Genomic DNA, 27,261 nt, shown 5'->3' with positions numbered 1-27,261 from the left:
GATTTTTAAAAGGAGGTTTTATTGCCAAATCTCAAAGCTCTTTACAAACAGGAGACAAAGTGCTGCCTTTCCACGGGCTGCAGCAGCTGCTTTTCAGATCGTCATCCACACTTGCTCACTTGCAAACTCACTTCCTTCCTGTCACAGACATGTAAACTGGTGGCACAGCCCAAAACACAGACTCACACTCCAGCACTCCAAGCCCAGAGGCTTTTCAGGCACAAAGCCTTAGTGCAGCCAGGAATTAGATACAAGTCTAAATGCATGTTTAAAGGAAGATTAAAAAAAAAAGTGCATGGTGGCAGGATGTACACTGAAGATGGGAGTTGCCATAGGAGGCTGGATGTTTTAGGATGAAACTGCTAAATCTATTAGAAAAAATAGTTAAAATCAAGAGTCTCTACCATAGCATTTGCAGCAGTAAAGTTACTGGGTGATACAGAGATTCCACTTAAGTTATATCTATTTACAAGACATAATACAAATCTAGTGAGATCTGTTAGTACAGCATATACAGTAATTAGCTGTAGGTTGAAAAATTATTTAATTTGCCCATTTCCTAACAGGTAAAGGGTGTTTATCTGTTAGGATTCCTACTGATGGCTATTCAGTAAAATGTCAGACATTTATTCATTAGAATATTGAGCATAATATAAAAATATACAGTAAATAGAAGCACATCCTGTAGGTTTGGCTGTAACAGGGAGGGATGTCTGGGTATTTTCACCAGCACTTTGCCAGACAAGTATCCACAGAACACACTGCCACAAGAAAACACTGGAGAGAGCAAAAGCATTTGTGTATAAATTAGGGGACTGAGCTACCCCATAAGCTGTTGTCATTCTCAGATTCTCTGGATTTCAGAGCCAGGCTTTGATTTGCCTGTCCTGAAGTTTAGGATTGGCTTCAGCTTTGGGATATGAACCTGTTCCCAGAGGTTGCCCTGGTTTGTGTATACTCCTGTTAGTGTGAACTGGGTTTTCCCCCATCTATCTATTGTCACAGAACTGCATCTTGCAAAAGCCTGCCTGCTCTCTGGAGCTGGTGTCCCTCGACTTCCAGTGCACACCAGGTTCTGACAGCTCACATTCATACCACACAGTGTTCGGTAAACAAAAGTGCACATGCAGAAAAATACATTTAGATAGCAGATAGGCACTGAATATTGTCTGTGTTCTTAGCCCTTGTCCTAAGTGTGTCTGGAAAGGTGAATATGACCCAGCGTTCACATTAAACCCATGGCAGCAAATGGCACAGGTCCAGAGTTTGCTTCAGGCTGTGTGCCTCAGGGTGGGCTTAGGACATTGGAAACTTCTTGCCTCAAAGCAAAGCTTTTTGGCACCTGAGCCCTGAGTGTTTGACCATGTAGAACTTTCCATGTGACAGAATAACAAGTGAACTCTCATACAACATCTGTGTCTGTCTTGAGAGGGGGACTCATTACCAAAACCAAGGCTAGTTTAATCAAAAGCAGCAGAAGCATCAGTTATGGTCACTATCTGTCTTGCTGGCTCCAGGTGGTAGAAACCAGGGTATTTGGAAGTCCAAAGCCAACCTTTCTGTGCTCAAACCTGAAGTACCTATGCCTAGCCTAAGAGGAGGCTCAGATGAAACTTTACTGCTGCTGTGGGTGGTGTTTGCAGCCCCCAGCAGACTTGTGGGACCTGGGAAATGAGGAGAAAAAGAAACGGATGAGCTAAGAACAAAGTGCTGTAAAATGAGAGAAAAGAGTTTAGGTAGCATGTTGCTCCTTAAAACCAGACTGGGAAGATTGCCATTTTCCATGTTTCCAGAGCCTGGCTCAAGCTAAGGAGAAGCCCTCTGGGCTGTCACACAATTCTCCTCAAAGCAAGGATAGAGAACAGGGGAGAGGGCCCAGCTCGGGTATGGGGCTACACAGTAGCAGTGCAAAGACACGATTTTGCCACTGCTGTAATCACTGAAGGCCACAGGTACTGTGGTGGACAGGGGAGGCTGTGGGAATTGTGCTGGAGCCTTCTGCAATGCCTTCCTCAGACCCTTCCATAGCAATGCATTTTTATTTTCATATACTTCAGCCATTGGGACCAGCCCTGAAGTTTTGTGTGCAAAATGCCTTTCCCTCCATGTGTGTAAATTAGAGAGATCTGGGCCAAACCGTGGCTCTCGGGCTGGCCAGGACACAGCAGGTAGAGACATGTTCAGTGGGAAGGGGGATCTCATCCAGACCCATGGCCTGATGTGCATGCTCCTGTCAGTTACATCCCAAGACAACACTAAGGGAACACACACCCCCAAAACTGCTTTGTGATAGCTCTCCTAGGAAGCTCCTGGGGATCTCCTGGACACAAGTTCTCCAAATGCCTGGCTATTTGGTCCTAACAATGCTGAGGGAATTCAGAGTTATCAGATAGGTACGTTCCTCAATAATAAATGTGTTGTCCTGGTAGAAGACACTTTCACAGGCCAAGTGTAATCTCAATTTCTCTATTAATGAAAGAGGAACAATCAATACTTGCCTGGCAATGATGCTTTGAGACTTGTGTTCACTCACACAGTGCTTAGCACACCTAAAGCACTGCAGAGCCAGCCTCAAAGTGCCTTCATACAGCTGCTCCAAATCAGGGACACTACTTGGAGTCAGGAATTGGCCAGCTTGGTTTCCCTCTGTGTGAGGTCACTTTTTAACTGTGGATGTGGTTTTATGAGTATCTTTGGAGAAGATCAAACCGTTTGTCTTTACATTCCTAGATGTCACTGGGCCAGGTGGTCTAGGAAACCATGCCAGCAAGTGAACAAACACTGACTACATTTATCCTTAAATGATTTAGCTGGGAAAACCAGATAGGTGCCAGTGTAATCTGGTATTTGCTTGCCTGTAAATACAGAGAGACAGGGGCTTTTGCTAGAATAGCCATTCTGCTCCTTTCAAAAAATCTGGCTTGGTCTGATTACCAGTAATTTTTAAGGCCTGATCCATTGAAAGGACTTTAGACAGAATCCTTAAGGAGCATTCACATTTTTGAAACTGTTCACTGTCCTGTAACCTTCTGCTGTGCTAAGAGGATTAGAACCAGACTGGTATGTACAACATGAAGAAAGAAAGATGCTATAACTGAAAGCTCAATTCTGTCCCACAAACATGGTGTGTGCACAGCAAAACACCATCTTTAAACACTGGCCTAGCAATGGTACAAATCATAAATGCAAATGTTTAGCTTTGATTTTGGGAAAGAAGTCTCTGCAGAGTGTGTCAGGGAGCACTTCTCCTATAAAGAGTCACTAGATCCTTTTGCTTTTCTTTCTGTTTCTGTGTTCCTTCTTTTTTCAGTTCTCCAAGACCTTTAATTTCTTGCAAAACTTGTGAAGCTTGCCGAAGCTGTTCTACTGCCTCATTGAGCAACGTCTCTGCCACCACTGGGGGTCCATTCCCCTCCTGGGCCTGTTCCAAACCTTCACGTAAAACCTTCTGCAGAAGCTTTTCTGCTTTTTCCCTTTCATTAGCAACTTTCTCCTCCATTTTAGCTATGCACTGATGGGAATCCTTTGGGAAACCTTGGCCTGAAAGTGCTCTCTGTTTATTCTTGGAATCAGAGAGCAAGTCTCCCAGAGAAGAACAGCGAAGTTTGAGAACTGAAGTGTTTTCTGTAGAATCTTTCTTCTCAATAGTTGCTTTTACACCCTCATGGTCTGTTTCTGTAGCTAAGGAAGTCTCTGTCTCTTCTGCTGAAGTTTGCTGTTCCTTCTCGGCTGCGGTCCTCCCATTTCCTTCTTCTGTTTCAGCTGTTGGGGATGTGAACTCTGCTACCTCGCTGGCTGTGATCCCATTCACTGGGGGCTTGGAGCTGCCAGACTCCTGCTCTTCCCAGCCCCCAGCTTCCAGGTCACCATGGCTGGAGTTCTCTGTGGCAAGCATTTTCTCTGGCAAAACCTTAGGAGGAACAGGAGGCTTTGAAACATCTGTAGCAGCAATCTCGGCCGGGTTGTCTTTGCCATCATCTCCTGATGATTCCAAGTCTTCTGTCTTTTTAGGTTCAATGGTTGGTTGGTCCCAAGCTACTTTCAGCTTGTCTGGCACACTCTTAGGAAGTGGAATTGGAGCTTTTGATATAACCCTGTTGCTGACCTCAGTGAGGTTCTCCTTGTTCTCCTCACTTGGTGCTTGGGATTCTTCCACATTCTCCTCTGGACTTCCAGAGTCCTCCTCCTTGGCATTCACACTGTCCTTTGATTTGATGTTTTCCTTAAGCTTCTTATCTGGAGGCAGCGGAGGAGACAGAGGTTTTTTATGCTCCTGGTCAGGAACATTGTTCTCTGCCTCCTGGTTTTCTTTTGTGCCAGTGGGTTTTGTGGGTGGCATAGGGGGCTTTGGAGTTTCTTTTGGAGGTGCTTCATTGTCACTTTCACTGATAGTGGAATCAAAGGTTGGTGGTCCATTGTCTACTATATCCAGATCTAGTCGCAGGATGCCATCTGATGTACACTTGGCAGCCTGAAAAACAAGAGAGAAAGTTTTCAATTTCTATCATTGATTCTATGTTTCATCCTTTAACTTCAAGTTAAAGTGCAAAACCCTTGCAACCAGCATGGCAAACAAGAGGTTGCTGCTTCAAGCTGAGAGAGTTGGGGCTTTTCAGCCAGGAGAAGAGAAAGCTTCAGGGAGACCTTAAAGCCCCTTCCAGTGCCTAAAGGGGGCTTCCAAGAGAGCTGGAGAGAGATTTTTCACAAGGCCATAGAGTGATAGGACAAGGGGGAATGGCCCTAGGCTGAAAGAGGACAGGTTCAGATTAGACACTCAGAAGAAATTCTTCACTATAAGGGTGGTGAGGCCCTGGCACAGGTTACCCAGAGAGGCTGTGGACTCCCCATCCCTGGAGTGTTCAAGGCCAGGCTGGAAGGGGCTCTAAGTAACCTAGTCTAGTGAAAGGTTCTTTGCCCTTGCAGATGATTTTTAAGGTCCCTTCCAACCCAGCCCTTGATTCTAAGAAAAGTGCAGAACTTATTTTACTACTGCTTTTGAAAAGACTGTCTTAAAGCCTGTACCACAATAACCTAATTTCTTGGTTTTCCTGTGGGTGCTTGTGTTAAGCTCTGCCTTTTTATTCTTTGTCCTGTGGTAGTGGGATCCCTGTACCCCCTTCATTTACAATGTGCCCCCCCAAAGGCTCACTTTTCTGCTTTTGAGCTTGCCATAAACCAAGCTGATCTTTAGATCACTTGGCCAAGGATTGTAATCCTGTTGCCTTCTGCTTGCTTCCTCTAACCCAATGTCATCCTGGCCTAAGCAGGGCCAAGGCTCAGCTGGTTAAACCTCCTTCAGACCACAGGCTGTGTGCAAATCTCACTACTAGGGAGGTTTTCCTAAAAAGGATGGACTTAGCAAAGACACTGCAGTGTGTAAGCTCAGTGCCCCACAGAGAGAACCACAGTGACAGTTCCTGTGTGAGGGAACCCAAAACCACACAGAGGCTGCAGCCAGGGCCAGGCTCCTGCAGTGCAGAGACTTTAGTTGAAGCCTCTCTCTGTCTTTCCAGCCCAGCAGAGAGACAGAGGCAAGCTGCATCCTGGCAGCTTGGCCCTGACCCATCCTCACCTGGCCTGCTTTGAACACTGAAAATCCATGTTTGTGCCATTTCCTTCATGAATCTGCAGCCAGCAGCCATGATACACATCTTTCTGCAGGCTCTATCCCCTCATTCCTGCTGCTAAATTTGTAAGTCAGTTTCCCCTGATTTTGGCTGAGGGTGAGGCATCTTAAGAGGTATTAACCTCAGGGGTATCTTGTGAAAATAGTGATCTGAGCAGGGAAGAGAGATTTTTTTGGTGCCTAGGGAAGGGCTCTCCACCTTACTGAACCCGTATTAGGCAACAGAATCCACAGTTCATTGTTGCTGTGACTTTTGTCATGTTTTCTTCTGCGGTTTTCTGGAGGATGGGAATCTATGATTCATTCTCATGCATTTCTCTGGGAGAGACACTCTCCCTCCATTTCTATGCAAAGTAAAAAGTCTCAGGGTATCTCATTTTCTGCACAAGGGTCATCTGAGTGTTGTGCAGGCACATAAGTCAGGGTCTTGGAAGTCTGAAGAAAGAAGGTTTGATTTAAAACCTTCCTTGCTTGTGATTAACGCTCTGCTGAAATATCAATCTGTCTGTAGAAACTTTTTAATAAATCACAGGAATCAAACATTAGTAAGAACCACTCCCCTGGAAATGAAATGCAGGTTTGTGGTTTTTTCTTTTTTTTTTTTTTTTTAAGTGAGAGACCCAGAAAATCAGTTAAAAGTAGACAGGTTAGTCTATAAAACTGCCTGGGAGAATAATGTATTCTGTTTCAGACCTAGGGAAGGGCTTGTAAGCTTGAAAGCTCGTCTGCTTTCTCCAGTTAGCTTAATAAAAATACAGCTTCTCCCTGTGGACCATGCAGTTCTTCTACCTTTAGACCACTGTGGCTACAAAATTATCACATCTTTGAAAATAAATATGGGAGCTTCAATCTCTAATGGCTCTGACCAGATGGTGAAGCAGCTTATGAGTTATGAAAAGCTAAATATATGGTAACGTGCTGCAGCAGATAGAGATCTATGGGAACCTGGAGCTTCGTTAGAGAGGTGCTGGCACAGTCCTTCCTGCAGGAAGTTGTTTCCCTTGTCAGCTTTCTCTGGGCTGTCCATACCTGGGGTTTCCCCTGGGGTTTGGTACCTGGGTGGAAGGAGCAGCTCTCAGTGATCCCAGCTGGTGGGATGGCTCACTCCAGCAGGGTGCACTTACCTCCTTCAGGTGACTTCTCGTGGGTGGCCGACGTCCGTGGGACACCTTCACCCTGTCCCGAGTCACGTGGTCCAAGGAAAGGCTCTCGTCTACTTTCACCTTGAACAGGGGGAAGAGGAGGAAAGCAAAAAAGGAGGAGGGTCATTAATTTCTCAGAGGACATGTCCATAAAGTTGTCACTGTCACACATGAAATGTTGAAGCATTTCACCTCTAGTCTTTACCTCAGAGCTCAGTTACAGCCTGCCTGCAAAGCCCTGCACGTATGTGATGGATATTTAAGGTCTCAGAGGTTTGCAATGGCTAAACTTATCTCCACCTAAGAGGCAGGGAAAAAAAGGACACAAGGAGCTTTGTCCTCACTGCACCCTGTGCTTGGACCAGCTCCTGCACATGGCAGAACACAGCAGCAAAACTGCTGTTTCCATCTTAGAGGTGAAAGCTCATTAATAACCATGACCTGACTGTGAACTGTATCAGCAGCACTTTGTTTCAGCCCTTCCCTTCCCTTCCACAGCTCTAATGACTGCAGGATGCTGAGGAGAAGGTGTGAGCAGTGACCTGGATTAATTGCAGATCCAGCTGAATTAACAAATTTATTTCCTGGAATCTGATGAGAAATGCACTGCCTCACACTCCTAAGGAGGGAAGCCCAAGTGCTCTGACAGGTATTTCTCTGTGCTGGCTCTATGACCATCCACCCACACTGTGATGGCCAAGGGCTGGAGTCTGCTCCCCGTGGAGGGGCAGCACCAGTGACCAGGGACACTGAAACATCTGTGTGTCCTTGGTACCACAAGTTTGTACAATAGGAAAGCTGGCAAGGGTGAAATAGGGATTTAAAGAGAAAAATGGCTGGTATGGCAGAGTGGTTTTACAGCTCCTTCAGGGAGAACAGATAATCCAAGTGAGCTGAGGGCTTGACACATTACCCTGTGCCTGGCCTGTGTGGAAACACTTTAAATCTGAGGTTTGATCCTTACTGGAATGACTGAGAATTAGAGGCTGGATTATAAGCTGCTATAAGGAGAATAACCCCACTTCACAGGGCAGGGAGGTGATCTGAGATCCCACCTTGCTGTGCTGCTGAAGGGTGTGCAGAATTCACTGCCCACTGTACTGAGTAAAAGCAAAGCTCAACTTCTCAGAGTTTACACCTCTAGCACTGTATCTACACAAGCTAGCCCTTTTCTCAGAACTTTTACTCATTGCTTTGATTTCCTTTGCTAAACAGTTTTGCTGATTTCCTTGTCCCTCCTTACCCTGCTCGTTTTCTCTTGTGTCATTCCCATGGTGGTGGTTTTGTTAATTTCCTTTCAGTTACGGAAAGAACTGCAGAAGAGATGCTGCTCCCTTGGTTTAGCTCAGGGCTGATTTACAAACTAAGAGGGAGCAGAACAAGGTTAAACAGGCTCTAGGTTGTGCAATTTTCATCCTCCCCTCCGTACAGCAGGATGGGAGGAGAATTTGAAAGTGCAGGTGTGCTGGGGCCAGCTGAGAGGCAGGCAGGTTTGGCCAGGACCATGGAGTAACTTTCCACCAGACTTCTCTCCAGACTGCAGGCGGAATAGCTGGTGGACTGAGTCACTTCAGACTTTTCCAGTCCCGAAGACTGGGCTATATCCTAACCAAGTAACTCCATTTCCAGGCTGCTTGGTGCTGAGGACCGTGGCAGTGTGGGGAAGATGAGGGATGATCCCTCCAGGCTGCATCCCAGCTCCACACAACTCAGTGCTGCAGCTGCTCCTCTGCACCAGCTGCTTCCATTGGGAGAGGGGGACTCCCAGAAATCCCCTGATCCCAAGCTCTGAAGGGAAGGAACCTGCCCTACCTTGCACACCACTTTCTCTTTCCTTGGACCATGGCTGGCATGAAGGAAAGATGGGGAGAACAAGAGTTCAGGCAAGTTCTGCTTTTAGCTAAAGGAGCCATGGATGAGAACAGACACAGAAACACAGGAGTTTGAAAACTGTTTCTCTTACCTCATCAAATACTTTGTTTTTGCCTCGATTGATCCCTTCATTAAGAGCTTTTATCCACGATTCCTTTTCTTCCAAAGTTGGAGCTTGAAATTTGATATCATGAACCTGCAAGAGCAGAGAGAGAATTTTTGCCTCAGCATTCCCTGTCAGCACCAGAAGTACCTCTGAATCACTTCAGTTTCTATATAACATGCACTTCTAGCCTGTGTTTAAACTACAGATTCCTTTGTGCTTTGGCATAGCTCCCATGAACAGGATTTTGTTATGCTGGACAGATTTTTGTTGTAGTTTTATTTTGGTAACTACTAAAGTAGTAAAAACCTAAGTTTTTCCCTTCTGCAAAATACTTGGAATAGCTCTTGGAGCATCAGTGAGTTGTACAGCAAATGGTCACACTGCATAGAGTCAGACTGAAAGTCCAAGTCATACTGGCTGGTTCAGATGAAGTAAAACATTTTATCTCCCACTTCCTCCAGAATACCAGGAATGGGATGGCTGCATGCAGTGGGCTCTGCCTGCTTCCCTGTTCCTGTGGCTCTGCAGAACAGAACTGATACTGGAATGTGGGGCACTGACACTGGCTGCTCTAACCCTTACCCAGCTGGGCACAGACACAATGAGGCATAAGAGCAATGGAAGTGCAAAATTTCACCGTATCTTTTTCTGTTTGCAAAGGAAATCCAGCAGTGAACCCTGCAGACAGGCACTCTCTGGGGTCTGAAGACCTGCCCCAATAAGAAGGGAAGAGCTGGTCATATAAGAGGGAACTGACAAGAAGTATGGGCCACAAATAAGGAGGGAGGATGGGTGATTGTATGGCTCTCCTCCAGCCAGCCAGCTCTTCCCTTCCTCCAGGACAGCTCCATGGCTTTATTCAGTGTTTCCAAACTCTTCTTGCCCACAGCAGTGACAATAGGCAGGGTGTTATTTAATTCACTGCTGTTTCCTCTGAGCACCTCACCAGTAGCTGTGCCCCAGAGTACACTCCGGGGGAGAGAAATATCATCTTCACCTTACAGGTGGCTCCATGGCAGACCAGCTGGGATCCAAACAGCTCCATGTGGTGCCCAAGCCACACTGCACAGGCACACAGGAATACTCCTGTGCTAAAGGACTCCAGCAACATTGCAAAATGAAGCACTGAAAAGTCAGGCACTCCCATTGTTTCTGGGCTGCAGGATGTCAGCCTGCTGCGTGTGCTCCTCCTAGCACCATCCCTAACAACAGGGTGGCACTTCTTACTCAGTTATTCCATCTTGTGTTTTATCCTCCTGGGTCAATATGTCTTATTGATTTCACTCTGCTCCAGCCCTGCCCTGAAAACAGAATTACTGATTCCCCTGACAGTCTTTTTTCTTTCCTGCTTATCACTACAGTATCTAGGGGGCTTCACAAATTCCTTTTCAGGAAAACTGAAATTATCCACCTCTTCCAGGTGAAGTGAACTACAGAGAGGCTTGTTCAAAACACAGCCTCATGGGGGTATTGCCTGGAACAGTTTTTTGGGGGTATTTAACATTCTTATAGGTACTCTGCACTTTCCCATTGCCTTCAAGGGCAGTTGTAGCCTCAGCCTTTTTGTAAGTGAGGCCCCACATTCCAAAATCACAGCAGAGTCTATATAAAACAGGGACTATATTAAATGAGGGGGACAAAGCTAATGGTGACTGACAGTCGAGTGTTCTTAGCAGCTCCCTGTTCATGGCACAACAAAGCAGCAACTGTTCTGGGTCTCAGCAACTTCTGAAGGGACCATCAGAAATTCTGCAGAACTAAAGCCTGATCTCCTTACACCCACTCTTGCTGTTAGAAACCAACTGTTCTTCCTTTCTGTATTTACTTCTCATGTCAGTGCCATGGATTTACATCACAGCTTCCAAATGCCAGACACTCACAACCATCCTGGGAAGCAGGGAGTTAAGGAGTAATTTGGGGAAAGATTCTTTTATTTGATCAGTTTGCACATAAGGTGACGGGACCATATGCCTTCCTGAGAGCTCAGAGGGGAGGTTAGGGCCTGACCCACAGCCCTCTGGAAAAAGAGCCCTTTGTCTGGGATGCAGAAGAGCCACTCTAACCAGGGAATGTAAGGGAAGGCAAGGCTCCAAAACAGAGCGACGGCCAGATTTTGTTTTAGTCCGAGCTGGCCTGGTTTTGTGTGTGCTTAAAAACTTTTTTTTGTTTGGAAACGATTTTGCCCCAAAGCTTTGTGATTATAAAAGCTTATGAGAAAGCTCTACTTGTGAGCAGCTGAGCTGCTGCACTGCCTGGCAAAGACCTGGCAGCCTGCACAAGGGTTTAGAAATCTCCGTACACGTTGTTCAGGGGAAGGATTCCTGCCTCACTTCAAGCTTCCTCTTCCAATGCCACTTTCTGCGCCTCATTCCAAATAAAGCTTCCCAGTCTGTGACTAAGCACTGGTGTCAGCAACTCTGTGGCAGAGCAGAGAGAACCTCAGGGGGGTGGTTCCTCGTTAATGAGAAGCTGAGATGTCCCTCTGGCATGCAACCCTTTGCCATCAAATGCAGATCCAGTGGATGGTGAGAGAAAGGGACTCATGGTGCAACAGAAGGGAGCTGGGTGAGGGAGGATGAGCAGCACAGTGGGACCCACAGGGCAGTGTGGGCAGTGCCAGCCTCATGTTGCAGCAGCCCTGCTCCCTGCTTGCACAGCTCCCTGGGGCTGTGACACAAAGGGGCAGGTTCCTCCCAGTGCACAGGTATCTTAGAATTTTTTTCTCTCCTTTTTGTAACACACCCACAGACACCAAGGCAGAGTCAGGCTGCTGGGGCTCCAAGGCTCGTGCTCAGGCTGCTGCCAGCCACAGCCTTTTGCTGCCTGGCAGTCCCTGGTCTGTCTGCATCCATCTGTGGCTCCTGTCCTCAGCCAAGGCACTGGGGAGAGGAAGCTCACCCATACCAGGATGGGACCTCTCTGTAAAGCAGGAAGCTGCAGAGGAGAGGCAGGAAGAAGCTGGTCTGAGTCTTGCCTGTCACTGGGACTCTGCACAGTACTCTGAGACTCCCAGGCTCTCAGCAAACAAGGAACAAATTAATTTCTCTTGTCTGTATCTTTACTCATTTGAATATTTACAGATACCAGCAGATGCATCTAAAGATGTGTATTTCCTACAAAACATTAAGCAGGGTCTACTCTCCAGCAGGAATTTAAGGCAGAGAGTCAGTGACACCAGTATGAGAGGGCAGCAGGCAGGGTAACACATTTGCACTCCTTCTTGCTAAGCCAGCTGAGACTGAGTCATGCCATAAACAACAGGCTAATGTGCCAGGAAAAGCTGTCATGGCCAAACCTAGTGACCATTGTAAGCCATGAATGCAGGCTACACAATTTACTGACAGTTCCTCAGAGCACAGCACAGCTCCTGCTGAATCACTGCTGAGACCTCAGGCAGGAGAGCTCCCACACGGATCACTGTCCGTGACAGCAGCGGCACCAGCTCCCTCCCTGCTCCTTGTCCTCCCTGAGACATCATTCTTCTCCAGCACTGACGGCCTGATGGCAATGCCAAGCCTGCTTTCCAGGAAAGAGAAGTGTTCCTGGGGTCAGTCTGTTGTACCTGTGCTAAGTGATTTAACAGACAAGCTCTGGACAGCTTGTAGCTGCAGTTTAGGACTGTCACCAACACTTCTTTGCTGAGCAATCCTGTAGATCTGCTGCAGAGGCAGGTGACACAAACCTGTGTTTGGTCCGTATCTGTTTCAGTGCAAAGCCTGGTGGGGCTGGGCTAAACTGGACTGTGAATTGCCTGTGAACTGCTGGGGGGATGTGTTCCCTTCTGCTGACTTTTGGTACAGGGTGGTCACCTCCAGCAGAAGCTGCAGCAGAGCTGGGTCAGTAACATCTTAACTACCATGAGTGCAGCAGTCTATCTGCCAGATGGGAGGTCATTTCTTGCCTTCTTCTACATGACTTTGTCAGGTTATATATTGAGAAGGGGAAAGGAAAGACAAGGGACTCCCTGCCTGTGACAGGGAGGTTGGAACTAGGTGATCTTTAAGGTCCCTTTCAACCCAAACCATTCCATGTTTCTATGAGATGACTGTCAGAGGATTCTGGTGGTTTTCTGTAGCTGAACCAAGAGCTACATCACCCCTGGGAATAATGCAGCATCTCTGCCAGACTGGCAGACCCCAGGAGCAGACTCCCCCAAGCCTCACTGCATTCTACTGCAGCTTCCAGGCTGGGCCCCTGGTGAAGGCAGTTCCAGGTACCTCAAAAATTGATGGAGGCAAAAATAAGCAATTGAAGTTTCCATCCCTGACCAGAGGTGTGAGGATGCCTGAGGAGCTGCAGGACTTGCTGGTGGACTCTTTCCTTACTACCACCCTCTTCCCAATATTAGTATTTCCCTGCAGCTGAAGCTTTTCAGATCTACTGAACACCAGACTTGAGCCAATCTTGGTAATTTTCAGAGTTTACACCAAGCATCATTTACACTGCTTTTCTGCATTGTGAGAAGTACATTTTAAAGTCTCAAGGCCAAGGCTACTGCCCTTTCTTTGAAGCCCAGCTTTCTCCATCCAAAAGTTTTCACTTAATTGCTGTGGATGGAATGAAGCATTTGAGATTTCTAAGCAGAACGGGGCTTTTGCACACTGCCAGCTTCCTTCACTGAAGAATTGAAGCTCAGGGGGCAGTGCTTTCTTTCAGTTCCATATCAGTGCAGGCGTGTGACATGCTCATATTGTCACAGCTCAACAAAAATGTCATCCTTGTCAACAGGCCAAGCAGAATCTGGGGTACATTCATCAACGACCAGTGTTCAGCTGGACAACTTATTTATTCAGGTGCAACTTCAGCTGCAGAGTAGTTTTAACTGACTGATTCATCTCTGCTCAAAAATATCCCATCCAAGATTTTAACTGGGATTCCCCTGCAACTAAACTGGGCTCCCTGTAGTCAAGATTTGTGCACTGAAACAGAAATGGCCTTTCCTAGCTTGTTGCTAAGTCCCTCAAACTCATTCCTCACCATTATGCTCAGGAGAGAGGGTGAAAAGAAAAAAACCCTAGCAAGATGTGGCAGGGTTTGGCAAGCTGGCTCACAGGGTGATTTTAAACTGTGGATGGCAGAAAGCCTCCCAAATGGAAAATGTTTAACTGATATATATCGCCACAGCTGTGTATTTCAAAACAGAAGAAGGACAGTTGTGTATGTTGGCCTCCTAATTGAAGCCTGTGCTAACATCTGCCAAAGTTATGTTGTGTGTCAACACCCTCACCAGATTCCCAGCCAAAAGAAGGGTGGGAGGGGAGCCACAAACAGGGAACTTTTCATTTATAAAAGCCCTTCCTTTCACCAAAAGAGCCTTATAAAAAGTAGCCTCTATCTAGGTCTCCATTGAATCAGTGACATGAAAAACAGGGTAGCTGTAAACTTGCCAGCATGCCAAAAGGATGAAGTTACCCTTTTGGGCACTGTTTGGGCATATTTTTCTCATAGCAAGAAATGGAAGGTTTGGGAACAGGTCTCACACCCTGTATTGATTCATGGAGCAGTGCAGAGACATATGCAGCTATTTCACAATTCTCTCTCAGGAACATACTGGCAGATAATACCTGTTCCTACCATGCTGCCCATCTCTGAACACACAGGGTACTACTGGTCTCCCAGGGAATAGGTGTACACTTAGAATCACAGAATCCTAGAATCATTTGGCTTGGAAGAGAAAAAACATCTAGTTCCAGCCTTCCTGCCATGGGCACAGACACCTTCCACTATTCCAGGTTGCTCCAAGCCCTGTCCAACCTGGTCTTGGACACTTCCAGGGATGGGGCAGCCACAGCTGCTCTAAGCAGTCTGTGCCAGGGCCTCCCCACCCTTGCAGGGAAGAATTCCTTCCTAATGTGTTCTGGGCTCCAGTGCTCTGCTGGAGCTCACTAGCCAGGGTTCTGGGGCAGCAAAGTCCTTGTTTTGTTGTTTTGAATGAAGTTTAGCACAATGGTGCTCTGAACTCAGCTGGGGTCTTATTATATGTATAAACATTAAGTGACTGGAGTGAAAGAATAAGCAACAGTGACAACAAGGACTAAACAATCTCCATTTATTTAAACAAAATGGAGATGGGGGAATGCAGCAAGTTGGTATTTGTGTCTGTTCATGTTTTTATGGAAATGAATGTGTTTTTGTCCCTCACAACTTCTCAGATTTGCATGGGGAGATTTAGTAAGAACTTTTAGGCCAAAAAAATCACATTGAAATTAGAAGGCGAAGTGTGATACCCCAAAGCAACAATGAAGAATTCTAGCCCATAAAGATGCTGAAATGGATAGCATGCAAGTAGGAGCTAAGGAGAACATCAAAAGATGTGTAGTGATGATGACTATAGATAGGAAGTAAAGCAGGATGTCCTTGCATACACCCAGTGCTCAGATGGATGTATAGTCACTTTGCAATGCCAGCCTGGTTTTTAGCTTCTGGATCTAACCAGATGCTGTGCAGGATGCTGCAGATGTAGGGTTTCATGAATTCTGCAAAATAAATCTTTTCTCCTAGGAACTGTTTGGCAGCAAGTAAATTTGCACTGGAGTTTCTCAGATCAATGGTTCTACCTCCAGGAACTGTCTCAGTACATGGATTGGAATTATTGATTTCACTGGACTTTGGCAAAGCTGCAGCATCCACAGGTGCTCAGAAGACAGGGAGGAACCATAGGGAATGATCTAAGAAGTACAACTTAGGGAGTACTGAAAGAAAGAAAATGCTAAGGCAAGGAGAAAAAAAATCAAGAGGAAAAGGTTGAGCCACAGGAAGATGCTTTCCCCACAACAAGAAAGAAATCTACATGGCAGTGGCTTTCCTTCTTACACACTGAACACCCTTCACAGCTACAGGTCATTCTCCCAGCTGCCAAGGAGCTCAGACTCAGAGCTTTGCATCTGCTCTGGGCACAGCTGGCTGGAACTTGCGTTGGAGTTAGCAAACTCGAGGGTGATGAGAAAGGCAATCCTACCTTCTTACCCGGGGAGCGGATTAAAATGAAACGATTTTTCCTTTTTAGTAGTGCACGCAGCTCCTGGCACTTGTCATAACTCTCCAGTTCCACTGTTTCTATGCACTTCTGTTCATCCTGCAGAGAGGGAATGAAACATTACTATGAAAAGGAGGCATTGAAATCAATCATAGACCATCAAATTCTGCATTTCTTCCCTTTGCAACTGTCTGAAAGCTCTTCTGCCTTAAAAATAACCTGCATGCAGCCAGAAAGCCCCATAAATCAGGCTGGCATCTCATTAAGAAAATACCCTGGTCTTTAAGCTACAGGCCTAGTGGTCCACAGTGGCTGAGCAAATAACAGGTTGGGGACAGTAACACCAGCTTCTGTCATTGCTGTTAGCCTCATCCAGGCATCTGCAGCCAGAAGTGACACTACCTCCATCCCACAATGAAAGGAGGAGATGTGATTCTGCTTCTTCACAGGAAAGATGACACAAGCATCACGATGGTCCAAGCAGCCCCCTCAGGAAGCCTGAGCCAGAGCAGGGATGAGAGGGGAGCCCTGTTGCCACACTGAGCTGGGGCAGACTGGTCCTCACATCACAAAGGTCAGCAGGAGCCATGTGTGATGGACACAGTCCTCTTGCAGCCACACTGCTTAGGATTGGAAATACAGCCCTGTACAGCCAGCAAAACTGTCTGGGCCAGCATCTCAGCGGGGAATATTTATCTCTGGAGTATCTCCACTGATGACTGCCGGCCGCGATCTTGGCTCATTTCTCCCAGCAACATAACTAAAATTCCACACGTGGTGCGTGGCTCAGTTCAGCTGCAGAGCGCCATCCCTAATAGGAATTGCAGCGTAACACTGGGCAGATAATATTCTTCATGTCTCAATAGCCCAGCAGAGACCAAAACTCCCTTTTGCTAAGCACAAATGAGCAGTGAGAATCTCAGAGCAGTTCTTGCCAGTGAAGTGCTTCAGTCAGCATGGCTCATGAACCTCTCCAGTACCATCCTGAATTAAAATCACTGGCCATAACCACCCCCAGCTCAGGCTCTGCTCCCAGGGCAGCTCCTTGTGCCCGTATGAGTTTGTATTTAGCAATTCCTGTAGTGGAGAAGGGGGTGTAGGATGAGGAAACATGTCATAGCCAGGAAGCTGCTGCGTGGCTGGAGGCAGGGAATGGAGAGTTCAGAGGGAAGTGGGCTGCGGGGAATTTCCTCCCTTTACCACTTGACATTTAAGTCGCTGTGCAGAACTCAGCCTGCGTTTCAGTTTTTTTAACCCTCCTATCTGGGGATGGGGGCCCAGCAGAGCTGATGCCAGTACACAGAGCAAGTCCTGAGCCACCGAGGGACGTCTGGATCTAATTTAGGTTTATTATTTTAATGACATTACTGTTTATTTCATTTAACACTGAGTAGGTGAATGTGAACTGGGAAAAGGCATACTAGGAGGAGGAGATGAATCCTGCCCAAACCTAAAACCCGGGCGATAAAATCCTGCTGACGCTACCGGGCCCTTTGAAGGCTCCTGCTGCAATCCTGGTATCGCAATGTCACTGCAAAAGGACAGGGATGGAAATAATAACCCCTCTGCGGCCAAGAAATGACAGAGAAGGGTGAGGTCAGGAATACAGGCCTCGGGGATGGGTGATCTCATCCTGGCCTTCGGAGGACGACCGCCCACGTTACAGCCCTGCCGCACGGCCGGTGCAGCTCCCAGCTCCTTCCCCTCCTTCCCTGGGCTCAGGATGCAGAGAGCTCAGCAGTGCTCTGAGCTGACACCAGCCCCAAGCCTCCTGCCCACCCTCCCTGCTCTCAAGAGCAGCTCTGTCCCCAGCAGAGCCCCTGTCACCCTCCCTGTCCATTCCATCCGTCCTGCCTCTTGGACAGGAACTCTTCCCTGTGCAAGCCATGTGCCATATCCTAAGGGCTGTGGAACACCAAGGTGAGGAAAAAGGGGACTTGGCAGGGTGGAAAGGTGTGGTTTTGCTGTGAGATTGCCTCTTGCCTTCCAGCTGCCTGTCTTCTCCCTGGGGAGGCTTTGGGGACTGTGATCTGGCCAGGGAACAAGGGCAGAGAGGATGGGGACATGCAGGATGCTGTCTCCCAGAGACACCTTGATTGTTCAAGCTATGGCTCCTTCATCAAACGGACTTAGAACTTTTCAAGTGAGTTATCCTCTTCGGGGAAAGCAGGGAAGAAAGCAGCCAGAGAAATATAAAAACTCCATGTATGAAGCAAAGGAAAAGCATCTGAGTTCAGGGAGCAGCAGAATGGGGCTTTTGTCTATGTTTTACCCTTGGCAAGCAGCCATCCCCACTCTGTGAGCCTACCTGGGTCACAAAGAGATCCTTTATGTCTGTCCTGCAACACTAAGATAAAGAATGAAAGACCCGACCCTGACGCAGGTCCCCAGGTCCCTTCAGCCTCCTGGGACCTGGAGAACACTCAGCACCGTGCAGAGACAAGGTCACTTCCAGAGTCCTGCCCTGACACATGTTCTGGACAAGCTCAATCCTGGTACAGAACCCTTACATTCATGATTTAATGCAGAAAAACTATTCCATTAACTCTTCATGGGCACATCCTGTGACAAACACATCTGTGTCTATTGGGTTGGCCCTTATGAAGAAAGTTACTGAACACCTGAACGTATTAATGCACATGCTTAACCAAAGAATCACGCTTGGCAAACTATTTCCCTAATGAAAATTGTATAAAAAGGTGGGGGGAAAAGACTCCCTGAAATTTTTATTTATATGAATTCCCAGCAAAAACCTCCTCATTGACACACACTCAGGGGCTGAGACCCTTCATTCAGTGTAAAATGTCTAAACCTGAAATAATAATTTATTTCTCTATTTGAGGCTCTCAAAGTGTTTTAACAAATCACTTTTGGGTATACCTTGCTATCACTTTACCAGGGGCAAAATGCAGATGTTAAGTGTCCAACTGTTGAATGCCAAATGGATTCTCTGGTCTCTAGAATCTAGTAGGATTTTTCCCTGTCAAATAACACACTTACAAAGAAACCCTAAAATAACAAGAAAACAGGTCTAAGCGCTAGCTGCACTGTCTAGGGGGTAAAAAAATCCAAACTCAAGACTGATGCTTTCTAATCCATGAAGTGATAATATTGATCTGTCTAGTCACCCTACATTGGATTGCCTGGTCTTCAGGCAAAAAGAAAACTCTGTAGGTTTTTTATTCTTGCAACAATATGCAGAAAAAAAGACAAGAAACCCCACTAGAAAATAATCCACTTGGTTCTATGCAGACCTGCACAGCAGTTTCTTGGGATCCAAGCACCCTGTACTTGCATCAGTGCCTCCTTTCCTGACATTTGGGTATGGAATATACAAACATCTTGCTTAATTGCATCTTCATTTAGGTGAGGGTATAGATGGAGGGTGCTGTAGATGGAGGCACAGCAGAGAACAAGAAATCCATCTCCCTTCATTCCCCATCCTCTGAAAGAAACCTGAAGCCGTGTGGGATGACTTTCACCCCATCTGCTCCAGGTAACACAATAGGCATTTGCCATTTGCCTTCAGGAGGTGGCTCTGCTTTAAACCAAACCCAAAGCCTGACTAGCAGATGCAACTTAGGGAACACATTCCCAGGGCAGGTCAGGGAATCAATCTCCAGCACATTCCTGGAGATTGCTACTGATGATGATACATGGTATTTGTGTGCTGCTCAGACTGTACTTTCCAGCAACACTGTACAATGTTCTTGTCTGTATCTCGTGTTGGCCGTCCCCTCTGCTCTTGTTTTGCACCTAAACTTCAGCTAAAAGTGCAGCCAGGCTCATGCAACTGCACCAACAAGGCAGCCTGCATAGGAAACCACCGCTAAAGGCAACATTAGCAGCCCTTTGTGAAGGGGTGGACACGGGAGGGACTGAGAAAAGCACACTGAGTCCAAGGCACTACACAGTTCCTGGAAATCTGATGGGCTCAGACCAGCTGAAAGGCTCAGCCTCCAAACCTGCCTGCCCACATGGAAGCTGATCCCCCGTTTAATCATCCAAGTCTAATTCAGAATACATATGGAGAGATGCCATTTATTCCTGTTGCCTGAGGTTTTATCTCCTTTTCTTTTCAGAAGCACTGAACAATCCCATTTGTAAATGTTTCAGCCTGAGGATGGTCTGGAATGCTGTGTTCTTCTCCAGGGTCACACAGACCAGATATGTGGAGAAGCTCCAGTGGGAAAAATGGCACCTTGAACTCCAGAAATGCAAACCACCATAGCACACTGCACCACAGACTCTGCCTAGACATCAACCCTTCCCAGCTCAAAAACTTAGTTCCCCATTTGTAAGATAGAGACAGCCACACTGCCCTGACTCACATTAAAGGAAGATAAATACAGTAATAAACATGAACTGCCTCAATTCTGTTGCAACAAGACCCCTCCTGAGTGCAGAAAATTGCCATTTCCTTTGGTTTCCCTGTAGTAAGTCTGCACAATCACATGTTATCCTATTGTGCTACCAGATAATTTTGCAGCAATTTCCTCTCCTAAGACATTTGACTTCACTGTAAGCCAGTTTAATAGCCTATAGATATTAACATGATCCCTTATTTACAATAATGGGACCTTGCAGCTACTGTAGCTTACAGATGCAATTTATTACAGGATGTTACCACAATCCGCAGGCTACCAGAAAACATTATGCCTGGTTGTTACAAATGCCATTTTCCTTCTTGAGATAATAAAATAACCCTTTAAATGATTGGGATTTTTTTCCTTCTTCTGAATGTCTGTGAAAATTAATCTTACTTTAAAAGCCTCCTTTTCCCTTGTGGTAATGAGAGCCTCCATGTATCTTGTTTTTAAAGGCATGCCCTTTAAAAAAAACCTACGTCATGTTTATAGATTTTGAATCTTCGAGTTCCTGAAGCTTCAGCTGGAGTCAACAGGTGTCCAGGGCACTGGGAACTGATCTACAGAGAGTCAACAGTTTGCAGGACCAGGCTGCATCCCTCTGGGTAAGAGAACTCCCCGTTGCTTTTCCTGCCTTCTGAACTGCTCATCACCTGACATTGACTTCTCCTGTCATTATTTTTGCACTCTTCATGACATTTCACAGCTAAGAACAAATGACACCAGAAAGCTTTGGGATTTGGGAAGAGCAGGAGTGTTCAGCATAAGGGAAGAGGTAGTACCCTTTAACCTAAATTGTTTATAACAAATCTTCTTTATTAGGCAAGAGTATGTTTTTAAAAAAGAGAACCGAACTCACTGTCAGTCCTTTGTTCCTGAAACCACCACAGCAATGCAGCTGCTGAAACATTTCCCCATTCTTCTTCCCTTGACACACTGCACATGAAGCTTTACATGACTTTGCTTTTATATCGTCCTGATGGCCACACATGACCCAGATCCTCTTGGGCCTGACACCTCACAGGCACGTGGTCCTTGTGCAGACCACAGTCCCCCACCCTGCTGCACACACAGGCCACCACAGGGCTTAGACCTACCCACTCCTCATCTCACACCCCTATTGTAGCTTGTAGCTTGTGCTCTGCACTGTAATTTCTAACTTTTGGGGCAAACTCTGCTCTTGCAGAAGCTGCTTCCAGCCCAGGAAAAAGGGCTTGACTCAGGACAAAGCCACCTTTGCCTCCTGGCAGGAGCAGCCCTGCACTTTTCATTCTTCTCGCCTGAAAATGCAGGACAGATTTGGCTTGGCTCTTACTGCTCATTTGTCTGGAAACAGCTCGAAGTGCGGCCATGAACTTAAGGCATGCAGTTTATCTGGGGAAGTCCAGGACAAGGCTCCCAGGGGTCCTTTGCTCAGAACTGGCTCAAGTAAAGGGAAAAGATGAGCCAAATCCAGACTGTCCGTGCTTAAGGAGGACAGCATGCACTCACAATCTCACTCTGCATCCTTCAGTGGCTAAAAGAAACCCTGAAGAGTCTGGCTGGCAACAATCTGAGCTGCTTGAGGGGTGCCAAACAGCTGCAGGGTTGCCTGCCATCCCCTCAAGTGGCAGGTGGGAAGTCAGCCTGCTACAATCACTTTTATCCTTCAAAAGCCAAAACCTCATTGCACATATCCTGCTTCCGCCCAAAGCTTTACTCCATTCACCTTCTCACAGGATGTCCTGCCCCCCATTTTTTATTTTGGCAAAGGCTCTGTCAAAATATTCAGTGGCTAAAATATTTATAATATATAATATATTTAAAACGCAGCTGCTGTCTCTTTGACAGAGCTTACCCTTCCTGGAGATATCTGGAGAAGCCCTTTTGGCAGGAATGGGCTGGAGGGAAGAGTAAAAAACACAGGGACATGCATGTGTCCCTAGGGGCCTGCTCCTGCCCCTCATTCAAGGCCATTAGCTGTGACCATACCTCATCCTCGTAGACCATGAGCTGTGTTTTCCTCAGCTGGATGTAACGATCCTTCCACAGTCCCAGGAGCCCCCCGCTGCTTTTTTTAATCCAACCATACTTCTCTGCAGTTGGAGCACACTTTGGTTTCTCTGAGACCTCCTCCTTTGTATCCTGCAAGGACAGAAGGCATAAGGAGTTTCCATCATCAGAAAGCCAGCCCAGAGAAGATTTTGGCACCCACCAGTTGTGATCCCTCCCCACCACATCACAATGGGAGATTGGCATCTTCCAGAGGAAAACTCAAGCAGCTCTCACAGGACTGGTAAGTGGGCACAGACCCCAGCCATCCCTGGAGACACTGTTGGGATGGCAACAAGTCCACCTTGCTCCTCTGCTCCCCCAGGGGCTCTGCTTCCCTCTCTGCTCACTCGTGCACCAAGTGCACCTTGAAAAAGAGCAGCCTCCTCTCTTTGCTCCTCCAGCTGTCTGATGAATCCCAGCATGATGGATTCTGCTGGCATCAGTAACAACACTCATATTTTAGTCCAAGGCCACTTCTGCAAGCTCCTCTTCTAGGTGTCTATGCTTGGTCACCATCCCCAAACCAACTCCTGTGGGCAAATCCACAGCATGAGGGACAGGGCTTCACCACATCCACATTAAAATGTTCCCAGCAGGTTAAAGATTAAAACCTTCTCTCCAGTGCACTGGAAGAGCCTTTGCAAAGGCAAGATCCCTGTACCCCTCCCTTGGAGCACCCTGCTGCTCCCCACACCCCATGCTCCCCTCAATAAGCCTCTTTCCCTGGAGCAAGGCAAGAGGAATCTCTTGCTGAGCCAAATCCCCTTACACAATCACCTCACTAACCTTGTGATTTGTCAGGAGAGGCCCAGCCCAAATCCTCCAACCTCCTCCCAGGGACCCCACTGTCCCCCAGACTCAGTTTTCTCCATGTCCCCACGTGTAATAGCAGCAATCCTGCTGCAGAGAGCTGGCACACAAACAGAAGATGTGTGACAAGAGAGCCCCAAACATCCCAAAATGGCCCTCACTGCACCAACTGGACCAGCTGGAGCTCAGACATCTTGTTTCATAACATGAGAAAATCCCAAATGCATGGAACAGAGTCAGAGCTGGACACTCCCACAGCCAGGGCAGAGCAAGTGTGTATGGACAAGCTTCAGAAATTTGGAGGAGAGCCTTGCTAACGAATCTGTTTTCATGCACCAAACTCCCACTGAACACACCCTTGGACAGCAGCTTTCATCAGGGTAAGCTCTTATTTAAAAGAGGCAGCTTGCACCCATAAAAAGAAGAAAAACAGTTTAAAAACCCCATGCACCCACATTTATTCTGACCTCCACTAAGATCTGGAAGGGGCTGGGCTTTCCTGGTAGGCTCAGGTGCAGACTGGGAACAAGAAACTCAAATAAACTGTGTTTCACCTAAAAAAAACTGTCCTGAAACCTGTAACAACCTCAGTGCCTTTTGTAGAAGTTATTTCAGTTATACTGAGCTGCATCTGAAATGGCCACAATACAGGATGACTGAGCATCAAAAAGTTTTCCGGGAAATGGAGGAACTACATAGGGTGGGTTTTTTTTAAACTTGACTTTTTAGGTTGCCAGGAAGTTGTATTCAGTTGAGATCTGTGACTTCAGCAAACATCAATTCCTGCACAAATACAGACCTGCTGGTTTCCTGATCGAGAACCCTTTTGATGTCATTTTTAGATAATTGGGCATGGACTTTAACCTCCCTCGTAGCGCTTGTGCATGGATGTCGCTGTATGAAGAGTTTATTCAAGTGACTCCAGACCAACAACTGCTAAAGTGTTTTCATCTTTTAAGGCTTTTTTTTTTGCTTGGCAGGTGAATTTTTGCTGGGCTTTTTTTTTTCCCCACCTGGCAGAAAGGCTGAAGTCACATGGTAAATATGTCTATCCATGCTCTGCTCTGCAGAGCAAAAACTACACTGGTTTTAAAATAGAAGTACTCCCTGTGAAGACACAGCACCTAACATCTACCTCTGAAAAACAACCTGCCCCAGCAGAGCTGAGGCTCATGTTGGCACCTCTGTACAAGGCAGAGCAAGGGCAGAGCTGGTTTGGGGTCTGGCTCTCCAGCCTTTCAGGGACTGTGCCTCCCCTCCCTGGCATTGCAGGGTTGCCTTGGAGAACCCCAGATCACTCAGGAGCCCTGGTTGGAACCCCTGCCCAAAAGGAGACAAGCATGGGGGGACCCTCCACACCAGGCAGGATTTCCTGCTGTGCCAGCACCTGGGAGCATCCACACAGAGGATCCCTGACTCCAAGCCCCGCCTGAGCAGCCCAGGAGAGGGAAGGTGCAATGAGATGGAGAGTGCTGCTCTTAGCAAGTGACAGCAGCCACAAGCAGAGGGCTCTGCCCCTTGCACTGCACAGGAGTCACCTGAGCCTGAGCTGCCTTCTCCAGTCCCTGCTACATGGCAGATGTGAGGGGTGAGATCCAGCTCTCAAAGGGATACTGAGCTGCTGGGCACTGGGTCAGCAGCTTCCCCCTCACACATACCCAGCACATCCCGTAAGGGGAGCAGGTGCTGTAATCCCTCACCTGCAGCTTAAGGACATAAAAAACCCAGATGATTCAACTGCAAACTTTGTTCCTGCAAAAGCAACAAGAGTCTCAGAGATGGTGCCTGACATTTTTGCAGATTATTTTTTTGCCAGCCCTGCCCCAAATTGGCAATGGGAGGTTGGCCAGGGAAGGGCACCGGCAGCAGGGAATTGTGTCCATCCTGTGTCCCCTGCCTGCAATTCCACAATTAAAATGGGAGCATGACACAAAGACATAAGCTGCTGTTGTTAACTCAGCTATATATGAGCATTCTACAAGAAATATTCAGATATCCTTCCTGGGATATTCTTGGGCTGGATTCATTCTTGTGGTAATTCCATGAGAAGAAGCCCCCCGACATCAGCCAAGTGAGCCAGTGTAAATGAAGGAAGAACCAAGTTATCCCAATGCTGGCTCAGGCCAAAGGCATCACTCCCAAAACCAACCCAAAGGAGCCATTTTTGCATTAGAGGTGAAACACGAGTTCCACTCCTTCAGCTTGGTTTAGCCTCACATTTTGCAGCTCAGCAGAGAACCCAAATCAGACAAGATGGCTTTTTATTTAACTACTAGGCAGTTTTTCCTCCCCTGCCCTGTATTTTATGGGCCCACAAACCCACATAGTCTTCATGTCTTCCAACAAAACAAATCCCCAAGAGCTGAATCACAGTGGTGCTTTCAAAGTTACACAGATCTCAGAAGTGCCTCAGCCAGTTACATCGACTTCATTTCAATCAAGCATCTCTCTATATCACACACTCCCTTCTACCAAGGTGCTGATGAACAACTCCCAGGAGACAGCCTGCATCCCTGCACGTCCACTGTTCTTCTCCCTTTCCACGTTATCTCCCAAACCTTGCTGTTAGCACTTCCACTTCTCCCCAGCCTGCTGGAGCAGAACAGGTTGTTTCACTGGAAACAAACTGCTCAGATACACGTGGAACTTGGGGAACTGCCTCTGACACCCCTTCTACAAGCAATCCTTGGAGGATTCATGTATCCCTAAAGAAGAGAAGCCCGTGCGAGGGCCAGCCAATGCTGGGGTAAGTGTGAAGCCCCTTTGGCCGGCAGCCACCAGCTGGAAGCAGTTTCTCTGCTGTGGATTAATTTCATGGATGCCAGCGGATAATAACAACTCTCAGTCACTACCAACTTGGGCTGCTTTGCCGTCTCCCTGCTGTTTTAAAAGAGCTTTCATTCTTGCCACAGAATGTTGGGAGCTGAAATAAGGGGGTGTGAGGGGGGAGAGACAAGCCACAGCAACAGGGATCGCATGTACCAGACAGAGCCTGAAGTCCTCCGGCAGTCCGTCCTACCGGGAGCTTTCTTTGTGCATGAGCAGCAAAACCTCATCCAAGGAAAGGAAGCAGGAATAATTGCGTGGCCAGACGAGGGGAGAAAGCGACCTGTTTAACTTGCCAACAAATTTGTGGCATCTTAATCAATTCTCAGAGGGATGGATTATTGGGGTGTCTGATCCCATGGACATGAAAACCATGCACAGATGAAGCACCACTGCCCTTCTCCGAGTTAAACCCGTCCCAAACAGAAAGGAGGAGCGGAACAGAAGTGGGGAAGTCTGGAGGTGCGTAGCCATGTCCAAGCTGGCGATTCGACCCAGGCCCGGCTCCGGCAGGGCAGGACAACACCCCAGCGGAGTCACTCGGGGTGGCCCGAGCACGCGTGGAACCAGTCCGGCTCTGCCCCTCCCGGCCGGGTCCAACATCCCGAGGGCTGCGGGGATGCGCTGCCGAGGCTCTGCCCGAGCCGCTCCGGGGGTTGCCGGGGATGGGGAACCCCCCGCCCCGCGGTCTGCTTCGCCGTGCCCCGGGCGCAGCGGGGCCGGGATGTCCCAGCGCCGGCGAGCACCCGAACACACCCCGAAGTGGCCGGGGCGGTCCCCGTGTCCCGGCAGGCGCTTCTCCCGCCCGGCCCGGGGGTCCCCGCTCCCTGTCCCGGGGTCCCCCCGCTGCCCGTCCCGCTCCCGGCCGGACTCACTTGCTCCATGGCTCCTCGCCGCCCGCTCAGGGGCTCGGCCGCCGCCCCGCTGCCCCGCTGGGCTCCGGGCGGACGGGCATGCCGGGCGGGCCGGGGGTGCCGGCCCGGGCCCCGCCGCTCTCCCTCGGCAACAACTTCTCGGGGAGCCGGAGCCGCGGCAGCAGCAGCAGCACCGCCGGGTTTCCGGCGGCTCCGGCGCTGCCAGCGAGGAGGCGGGGATGCCCCCGCCGCCGGCCCCGGCCCCGCCGCCGCCTGGCCCGGCCCCCCCGCCTGGCCCGGCCCCGGCCCCGGCCCCCCCCCGCCGCCGACGGGGGTGGGAGCCCCGGGACGGGCTGGGACTGAGCCCAGGAGAGGGCGGTGAACGGGGGCCGTGCGGTCAGACGGCGGCTGCGGGGTGGGACATGGACCCGGGTGGGCAGAATGACCAGGGATGACAGGAAACCGGAGCGGGATATGGAGCTCGGGGTAGGAGAGATCCCCGAGGTCGGATAGGGTCATCAGGGATCAGGCAAAACCCCCGTGGTGAGACAATGCCTGTGAAATCGGAGGATCCCTGAAATGGGAGGATCGCTGAAATCAAAGCCCCCTGTGTCTGTCAGGGTCCCCAGGGTCCAATAGGATCCCCAG

General features: G+C 48.2%; 1 protein-coding gene across 1 annotated transcript; it reads right to left on the bottom strand.

The window, feature by feature from the left end:
* On the bottom strand, window positions 1-26,778 carry PLEKHO2 (pleckstrin homology domain containing O2). The gene is made up of 6 exons (XM_036389899.1): window positions 26,635-26,778; window positions 22,061-22,213; window positions 15,705-15,821; window positions 8,732-8,836; window positions 6,751-6,849; window positions 1-4,471 (listed from the first exon to the last, which is right to left on the bottom strand). Exons 1-6 carry the CDS (start codon window positions 26,641-26,643, stop codon window positions 3,233-3,235), a joined length of 1,722 nt encoding a protein of 573 aa, XP_036245792.1. The 5' UTR covers window positions 26,644-26,778; the 3' UTR covers window positions 1-3,232.
* Window positions 26,779-27,261: the final 483 nt, after the last annotated feature.

The sequence above is a fragment of the Molothrus ater genome, chromosome 13 (assembly GCF_012460135.2).
Source record: "Molothrus ater isolate BHLD 08-10-18 breed brown headed cowbird chromosome 13, BPBGC_Mater_1.1, whole genome shotgun sequence".
Taxonomy (NCBI): Eukaryota; Metazoa; Chordata; class Aves; order Passeriformes; family Icteridae; genus Molothrus; species Molothrus ater.
The sequence above is the reverse complement of the archived record's forward strand: the minus strand, read 5'-3'. Positions and strand labels throughout refer to the sequence as shown.